Source organism: Pteropus vampyrus, unplaced genomic scaffold (genome assembly GCF_000151845.1).
Source record: "Pteropus vampyrus isolate Shadow unplaced genomic scaffold, Pvam_2.0 Scaffold111, whole genome shotgun sequence".
Classification (NCBI taxonomy): Eukaryota; Metazoa; Chordata; class Mammalia; order Chiroptera; family Pteropodidae; genus Pteropus; species Pteropus vampyrus.
This window is the reverse complement of record NW_011888892.1, coordinates 3337114-3346028: the sequence shown is the minus strand read 5'-3', so window position 1 is coordinate 3346028 and position 8915 is coordinate 3337114. Positions and strand designations below refer to the sequence as shown.

Below are 8915 nucleotides of genomic sequence, written 5' to 3'. Positions count from 1 at the left end.
TGTCTCCTTTTTCATTTCTGACTTTAAGTCTTTTCTTCTTTTTTTTCTTAATTAATGTAACTAAAGGTTTGTCAATTTTGTTTATCTTTTCAAAAAACGAACTTTGTTTTTCGGATTTTTCTCTTCTCTATTTCACTAATTTCTACTCTAATCCCTATTATTTCCTTCCTCCTGCTAACTGTTCTTCTTTTTCTAGTTCCTTGAGGTATAAATTTAGGCTGTTTATTTGAGATCTTTCTTCACCGGTAAAGCCAACACTTAGACTAAATGACCTAACAAACATACAATGGATCATTCCACCTAATAGCAACAGAATACACAATTTTCTTAAGCCCATGTGGAATTTTCTTCAGGATAAATTAGAAAATTCACAAATAGTGGAAATTTAAAAACATACTCCTAAACAACCAATGGCTCGAAGAAGAAATCAAAAAAGAAATTAGAAAATATCTTGAGACAAAGAAAATGAAAACATACCCAAACTTATGGGATGCAGCAAAAGCAGCACTAAGAGGAACATGCATAGCGATAAATGCCTACGTTACTTTCTTACCTTGAGCACGCACATCTCTCATTGCTCTAATCGCATAAGCATGGTGTGCCGCCACCAGCTGGTGGCAGCGTACCTAGACACGGGGTCTGGTTTTGAGTAGGTGACACACCCTTCTGAAGGTACAGTATATGGAACTGAATACAATAAGTGATGGCGTATGTAACGGCAGGATGAGCCTCGTGGTTTAATGCATAGGAAACCGGGGGAAAGCGGGTGATGCCCGGGAGTGAAGGAGTTCAAAGGCTGAGCTGCGTTCACCTGACACGAGAGGGCGCTGTGCTGATTTTCCTACCTGCCCCGCCCATCGGGTTTCCTTCCTTTTACCTTGGTTTCTATCTCTTATTTACCAAAAACGGTCATTGCAAAGAATAGCGTTGCTCTCCAAGGAACAGAAGCAATTCGGATTTTTCAGATGCCCCAACACTGACAAACACTGACATGGGCCAATGTCGTTGCCCATGGCGGATTCGAGAGGTGAACGGTGACGGCCTGAAGTCGCAGCTACTCACCAAGGTTGTACCACATGTCTCTGATTTCGAAGCCAATCTGTCTCCTCATGTCGCCGTACCTGAAAAGCAGGGGTAGGGACAACACCGAGTCACTCTATGAAGCGTCTGAAAAGCAGACGTGCATTATTTTAAAGTGCAATTCAAGCCCTCCATCCCTGAGACAAAGACAGTGTCAAAGCTTCGCCTCCCTCTGCTACCACGGGGGTGTGGGGGGTGGGACGGGAGGAGGGGTCTCCCAAACCTTCCGTCTCCGCAGACTGTGCGGCCGCCTCCCCGCTGCGGGAACATGGCGGAGGTGACGGCGAGCAGTGAAGGCTTTGGCTTTCTTCAGTCTCTAATGGCAAATGAAAGAGAACCTGGCTCCTCGGCCGACGGGGGCGTCTGCCTCTCGTGCATGTGTTAGCGTGAAGCACTGCGGACACCAAGCGACATCCTGCACCCTGCTCACGCTAAAAGCTTCCCCATTAAAACGAAGCCCCAGAGTCTACAATCAGAGCAGGGGGGCCCTCTTCCAAATATCTCCCGCTCTTTAGCCTTTTCCATGGGAGGGAGGGTTTAACACCTAAGGATGTCAACAAATATCCCCCCCACTTCTGTTTATCAGGGAAAACAAGCTAATTTTCCTCCCAGTAGGTCAGCAGGGGAGGTGTGCATTTCGTGAGTAAATAAAATTTGATGCTTCAGAAGATAAATCTTTATTAGTTTGTGAGCAATTTAATGTTTCCCTTTAGCGCCTACGGAAAAGGCTGATTATATTAAAAATAATAATCTGTGAAATTATCACACAGTGTCACAGCTTAGCAGCTGTGTCATCGGGCCTGCTGTGTTCGTCCTCTCGTCGGCTGACGTGACGAGGAAAGCTGATGACAGACGGCCGGGCTGTGGCTCTAAAGGCAGAGATCCTGGCGGGTGAATCAACAACCGCGGCCTGCTGTCACTTTATTATAAAAGCCTCCAGTGCCCCAAACACCCGTCTGTCACTTACAGCCAGAGAGGGCTACAGGGACGAAGGAACCCCCCCGGCAGCTGGCTCGCAGCAGTCAGCCTTGGGGACAGCCGAGGCGTAGGGGTGCTGCGGCCCTCGTGCAGACTGGGGAGCTGGCCGGCAGCCAGTCCTCTAAGGTAGACGTGGCCCCTTCCAGCCCAGCCACCAGGGCGGCACTGGTGCAGGACAATCCCAGGAGTGAGGGAGGGGGCGTCTCTGCCAGGAGTGCACCCACTGCCAATGCCACCGCGAGAGGCCTGTGCACTGTCAGTCAAAGTCACCAGCAGCAAAGTTACTGGATCCGAGTTTGAACTCAGGGGAGTACCCCTCGGTGTCTAACTGGCACCCCCGGGCGCCCGAGGGTATACGATCTGAGCACCCATAAGCCATACGTCCTTCTGAGGCTTGTACCGATGACGGTTTGCTCACTCCCATTTTGCTCCTGCACAAATGACAAAGCAGCCCCAGCGGGCAGTGCAGCCCAGGGCTGGGAAGGTTGCGCTGGCTGCGGATGACCAGGAGGCTGGCACCGGATGACCGGGAGGCTGGCACCCTCCAGGCATTTGCCAGGGGCGTGGAAAGCGTCCCCAACCCCAGTGCTGAAGGTCCCGCCCGTTACTACCCACCCCCCCGCCCCCGGAAGGACGTAACTCATGCTCCACTGTGTGCAAGCCAGCACCCAGCCGTGGGGTCTATTCCCATTTCGCTGGACGCCCCGCCCCAAGCCCCACGCCCCACCCCCAAGCCCTCCAGGCCTCGCCACTCACTCCGCAACAACTCAGAGCTCCTCTTTGCCTGTCCAGCAAGACCATGCCCCGGGGGACCCGATGTCCCCTTTAAGGACTGGCTGTTTGTTAACTCTTAGCTCTGGTCAGTCAATCTGGTAAAGTTCTCAGCCTCCTTCACATCCAGCCTGGAAGCCCATGCTGCCAGGAGGCCATCTGGCCGCCCAGGCGCAGTCCTACGAGCCCATCTCCGGGCTCCCATAGGCATCCGGTCAGCACTCACGCTCCACTGCGATCACTGTTGTTGCGTCTCGACCTCCCCGTCCAGACCGTGGACTTCCTATCACTGAGTCCCTAGTACCAGGACCCAACTGAACACAGAACGGGTACTGAACCCCTTTTCACAAGCACAATTTAAAACAATTAAAACACCTGTGGGCACTGGGTGTGTGTAGAAAATGTAAGCTCTTGGGTAAGATGTCTTCGAATATTTCTTAAGCAAGTTTTGCTATTTAGAAATAAAACTGTACATTGGTTATAAAGCGTTTAAGGTACAGCAAGAAGCATGAAGAATACAACAACCAGAAACCAAAAAACTCCTAGAAGAAAACACAGGTAGTGACCTCCTGAATATCGCTCTTGGAGATGTTTTCTTTGGATCCGACTCGAAAAGCAATGGCCACAAAAGCAAAAAATGAAAAATAGGACTGTATCAAACCAGAAACCTTCGCCGAAACGAAAAGGCGGCCTACTAAAAGGGAGAAAATATTTGCAAATCATATGCCTTCATAAGGGGTCAAGCTTCGAAATATATAAAGATCCCATACAGCTCGATAACGAACAATCCCATCAAAAAATGGGCAGAGGATCCGATCAGACATTTTTCCAAAGAAGACATACAGATGGCCAATAGGCACATGAAAAGATGCTCCACATCACTAATCTGCAGGGAAATGCAAATCAAAACCACAACGAGATATTACCTCTCACCTGTCAGAATGGCTGTTCTCAAAAGGACAACAAATAACAAGTGTCATTGCGGATGTGGGGAGGAGGGAGCCCTCGCACACGGCTGGTGGGAATGTAAACTGGTGCAGCCACTATGGAAAACTATACCGTTTCCTCAAAAAAGCAAACGAGAACCACCACACGACCCAGAGATCTCGCTTCTGGCCTTTGTTGGACAAAGAGGAAAACACTCATTTGAAAAGGTGTCTGCAGTCCCATGCTCGCTGCGGCACGGTTTACAGGAGCCGAGACGCAGAAACGACCTCGGTGCCTGTCGACGGATGCGTTGCATCTCCACAGCGGAATACTGAGCCACAGAAAAGACGAGAGTCTTACGTTCGCGATGTGGATGAACCTTGAGGGAATGACATTAAGTGAAATAAGTCCGATAAAGACAAATACCGTATGATTTCACTGACATGTGGCATCAAAAACAAACCAAACCAAATGAATAAACAAAAGCCACAGATACAGAGAACAGACTGCCAGAGGGGAGCGGGGTTGGGCGGTGGGCAGAGGTTCAGACTCCCAGATATAAAATAACTCAGTCCTGGGGACGTAACGTCCAGCATGGCGACTGGAATCAATAACACTATACTGCGCACTTGGATTGCTGAAAAGTAAATCTGTAGCGTTCTCAGCACAGAACAGAGCTTGTAACTCGGGGGACAGCTGGCACCTAGGGTCGTTGGCGATCGTTTTGCAACTTGGGATCATTACTTTGCATGTACTTGAAACTAATGGAATCTCGTATGTTAACTATACAACAAACACGGGCTCGCCGGCCATGTGTCCCAGCCACACGGCCTCGCGGGTCACGCGTGGAGCACCCCTTCTCCCAGGAGGCTGCCATGGTCACACCCCGAGCGCACCCCTGGGAGAGGGCCCCTCGGGCTGCACGCGGGTGAGGCCACCCCACCAGTCTTCCAAAGACAACGTCTGAAATACTGGGGATTTTTCACTCGCAGGACCCCTGGGGAAATTTCACAGGGAAAACCCATCTCTCACTGCCACGGCTGTGGGAGAGAGAACGCTAAATGCCCTGCGGCTCTGGGGAGGGGACACCAGCTGGCTGTGTCTAATTGTCCTTGTCTCTGAAGCCTCTGAGTGTGTGCGGCTTGGCGGGAAGCAAGCGTTTTATTCGGCGGCCCCGGCCCTGCGTGGTTAATTCATGTGCCGATGTTTGAGCTTGGACTGTTAATACCCACGCCAAGGAGAGGAGCGGCCCGAGCAGGCTGCCCGGCCCCGGCCTGGAAAATGCTCCAAATCAAATTGTTTCAGCTAAAACTCCCCGAAGGAGATGCCAGCTTTATAAAGGCCGGTTTCAGGTTTAAACTCGCTTCTCCCGCGGGCGTCATGAAGGGCTGAACGCGCTGCGTGCTAGGCAAAGAAGGGGTCCTGCCTTCGCTGCAGCGGGGCATGGGCCTCGCAGTGAGCCCTGCACACAGGTGGGCGGGTGACTCCACCTGCGGCCCCCGTGGTTTCCTTCTGCAGGATGGACGACACAGGGCTGGGCTCCCGGGGTGGCTGTGAATGAGCTGTGCTGTGTCTACTGCAGACAGCTTTCACCATGACAGCAAACAACCAGGACAGCGATGGCCCCCAGGACGCACCCCTAACCTACGAGCCCCGAGGGCATGCAAGTTGGGCAAAGTGCGAGCATTCCTGCTGAGCCAGGTCCCAGAAGGCGCCACCTGGGAGTGTCTGGTGAGCCAGAGCAAGCCATGAGACCTGCTGTCGGCTCCGAGGCATGGTTTCCCAGCAGCCACCAGGGCTCGGCTGTGCCAGCCCCATCCTGGTGCAAAACCCCCACCGTCCACATCAACGGCCGACGGAGTAGAGTCACTCAGCTGAGGAAGCCTGAAGGGAAGATGGCAGCCGAAAGCTGATCTTTACTTAGATGGGCACAGGTGAAGAGATGGACGGTTCCAAAGGCAGCGCAGATAATATCGTGGGCTCTGAGGTACCTGTCTTAGAATGACCGTGTGTGGCACTGCCCACGCGACTCGTTCCCGTTGAGCTTCACCTTCCTTGTCCGGAAGACAAGGATGATACGAGACCCTAATAAATGGTTTGGGGCTGTTTTAATGACGACGTGTGATGAACGCACACGAATGCTTAGAATGTCGCTGGCACGCAGTACGTGCCCAATAAAAATTTGCTGAAATAACTCTTACTTTCCAGGGATAACGTGCTTTTGATTTATCCTGCCAGTGACATACAGACTCGCGGAATATGAGACAGGCTGAGTCACTGTCGCCTTCGGCAGCTCCCTCTGGACTCTGTCACCTGGGAGTGGCACGGGGTGAGCAAAGCCTCCGAACGGTCACGATTTCGCAGGCGTCATGATGTGACCAACGGGGACTGATGACTCAGCAACCTGGGAGCCATCTGAGAAGTCACCCCACGAGCACTTTTGAGAGGGGCTCTCTGAGAAGAGAGACGTTAGTGAAACTCAGGTAGGGAGAGGAGGCGCGGCCCTCGGGGGGCCCGGACGCTGGAAAGAAACCCGAGCTGGAGTTCTTTGCTCGGTAGTGGACCTGGAGCCATGCAGGGGGCCGAGCTGAAGGAGCCAGGCAGGGGCTCCTGACGGGTCCGTGAGCACCGGACAGCCCCAGCTCCACAGCGAGTGACTCTGCAAAGCCATCGGCGCCAAGCACTCTCGTCAGAAGCGCCCTTTCTCAAAGTGGCACCAGAGAATGAAGTAATAATGCAACCCACATGTGGCATGACATCAGAATAGTGTGGGGGGAAAGCCATTATCTCCCGAAACTCCCACTCTGCGGTGCTAATAGTCTCGAATTACACTGACTTTGAATCCAGCAGAACGAATCCTGAAATTTTAGATCTTGATTCATGGGTTAGAAGAGGCAATACCCGATCCGTGATTTGAAACCAACCTCTCATTACGCCATGATTACATCTCAATTTGTACCGAGTTGGCTTAGAGAGTACACGAAAATTATGGTAATAGAGTCACAGGCTCCTGCCCGTGATGTCGGGGCTGGAGGCAGACTTACTTGTTAAGGATTTTGGCTCTCTTAGCGCTTGAAAAGTTCTCCAGTTGCAAGGATTCTTGCGTAAGGAAAGCGACGGCCAGGTGAAAATAGTTGTTCCACAGCTGAAAACCAGAAAGGAGGAGAGGCTCAGGTGTCGAATGGCTCGAGATCGGGTCTCAAAGCAACGCTCGGACATTTCTCAGGTGCCCGGCACGCACGTCCGAAGTGTTCGAAAGAACATGCTCACCGCGCGTGCATCGCTGACGGGCCGCCCACGGCGTGCCGCGGGGCTGAGCGCAGGCTCGACGTTCTAGGGCACACGCTCGGACCCCAGCTCCGCCACTTACCTGGGCAAACACCTCGCTCTCTCAGAAAATGGGGATTTCCCTCGTGCCCACCCTGACGGCTCCGAGGGCAAGTACACGCGCGAGTGGTGGCAGCCCTGACTTTACAGTGCACGGATGTCTATAATTCGTGATTTTTCCTGATACTAAAAATACATCTATAAACATGTAAGAAATCAAACATTGTATCTTTAAGGTATGTGCAAACGGTACGTGGCTTAAAGATCATTTACTATGAAGTGACCGTGTCGTCACAAATCCCTGCCTTGTGCACGTCGGGCACGTCGCTGCTTCTGGGTGTGAAGGGAGTGTCCAGCGGACGACAGTCACGAAACAGTGAACAGTGCAGTGACCCCTGACAGGCTGGGAAAAAGGAGCCCACACTCACCGCAGCCACACTCAAAACACACAGAAACCTCCCCGGCAGGGAATGGGCTAGGCGGACATGGACAAAATGAGAGAAGCTAATGAAGGACACACACACAAAGAACCTAAAGATTCCTGTACCGGATGAGACAATAAATACCGCAAAGTGTTTCATCCAATACTGTAACATCTGCCCCATCTCGATTTGTAAAGTCAATGGAATCCCAATTAAAATGCAAGCAGCATTTAAAGACAGGGTTAAGCCGGTTTTGAATTTTACACGGAGTAGGGAATGTGAAAGGAGAGCCAGGAGGCTTCCGCACTAGCACGCCGGCAGGGCGGCCTTGGGAATCCTACCCCGTGTAAAACCAGAAGGTAACACAGACAAAATGGAATTAATACACACACCTATGCAAGTATGTTAACAGTGCGAAAAGCAGAACCTGATCACGAACCGAGAGAAAAGGGAAATTAAACTCTCATCATCCCTAATACCACAGAAATCCCAGAAAGAGCAGTCGTCAGAAAGCTCGACTATAAAGGTATTAGCCGATACTGGCTACATTAAAAAAGAAAACAGTTAACTTTGTAACATCAAGGCAAAGAAGGATTTGCCAAGCAAAACGTAAAACGCAAGAGCCACAAAAAAATGACAGATTTGACTGCAGAAAAATTATATTATTTCTACAGGATAAAACTAAAGCCATGATGACTAGGCTACATCAAGAATTTCAACTTACAGAAAAGGACAACAAATAGCTCAACAGAAAAAGCAGCATAGGAAATGATCGGAAAGTTAATAGCAGAAACCGTCACAGTCAGTCAATGGTCTCAGCCTAAGTAGCAATTAGAGAAAGTCCAATAAAAACGAGAATCAACAATTTTAAAGAAATGGATGTTGGAGAAGATTTCAGAAAACGGCTTATTTTGAGAAAGGTCGGTGGGACTGCAAATTGCACAAGCAGTTAAGGAGGGGAATTCACCGCTGTCCATGAAACTAAAATTTCTTAGCATTCGGCCTGGCAGTGAGGCTCCCAGGACCCTTTGCTACAGCGACGGGGTGCTGAGGTGTGCGTGTCAAACGTGCGGCTGTGGCAAGCGCTAACGGGGAGCTGCGAACGGCCGTCGGCCGCGGGTGTCGGTGCGCCCACGCGCACGCGGGTGCGTTTATGCTGTGGGATATGACAGAACTGAAAACACAGAGGGGTTGATCCAAGTCACGTTAAAAGCCAAAAGGGAGCCCGCGGAGGCCCACGCAAGTGCTCACAGGAGCATCAGGAGGACCAGGCAATGGCTGGCGCACAGGACGAGAGGTCGAAAAAGGTCTCTAATATCTTCCTCGATGAGCTGCTGTATGCTGCATGCGGTTTTATGATGAGACTATATTAGTGTATTAGGACATGTGAAAATAAGTAAGCATTAAGCA

General features: G+C 51.1%; 1 protein-coding gene across 1 annotated transcript in view; it reads right to left on the bottom strand.

Moving 5' to 3' along the window:
* LOC105295710 (dedicator of cytokinesis protein 1-like) overlaps window positions 1–8915 on the bottom strand; it is a 156816-nt gene that overhangs the window by 77726 nt on the left and 70175 nt on the right. The window contains exons 3-4 of the mRNA XM_023533773.1: window positions 6801–6901; window positions 1063–1121 (exon numbers count right to left, since the gene is read on the bottom strand). Of these exons, the coding sequence (XP_023389541.1) occupies window positions 1063–1121; window positions 6801–6901 (160 nt within the window). The remainder of the gene's footprint in view (window positions 1–1062; window positions 1122–6800; window positions 6902–8915) is intronic.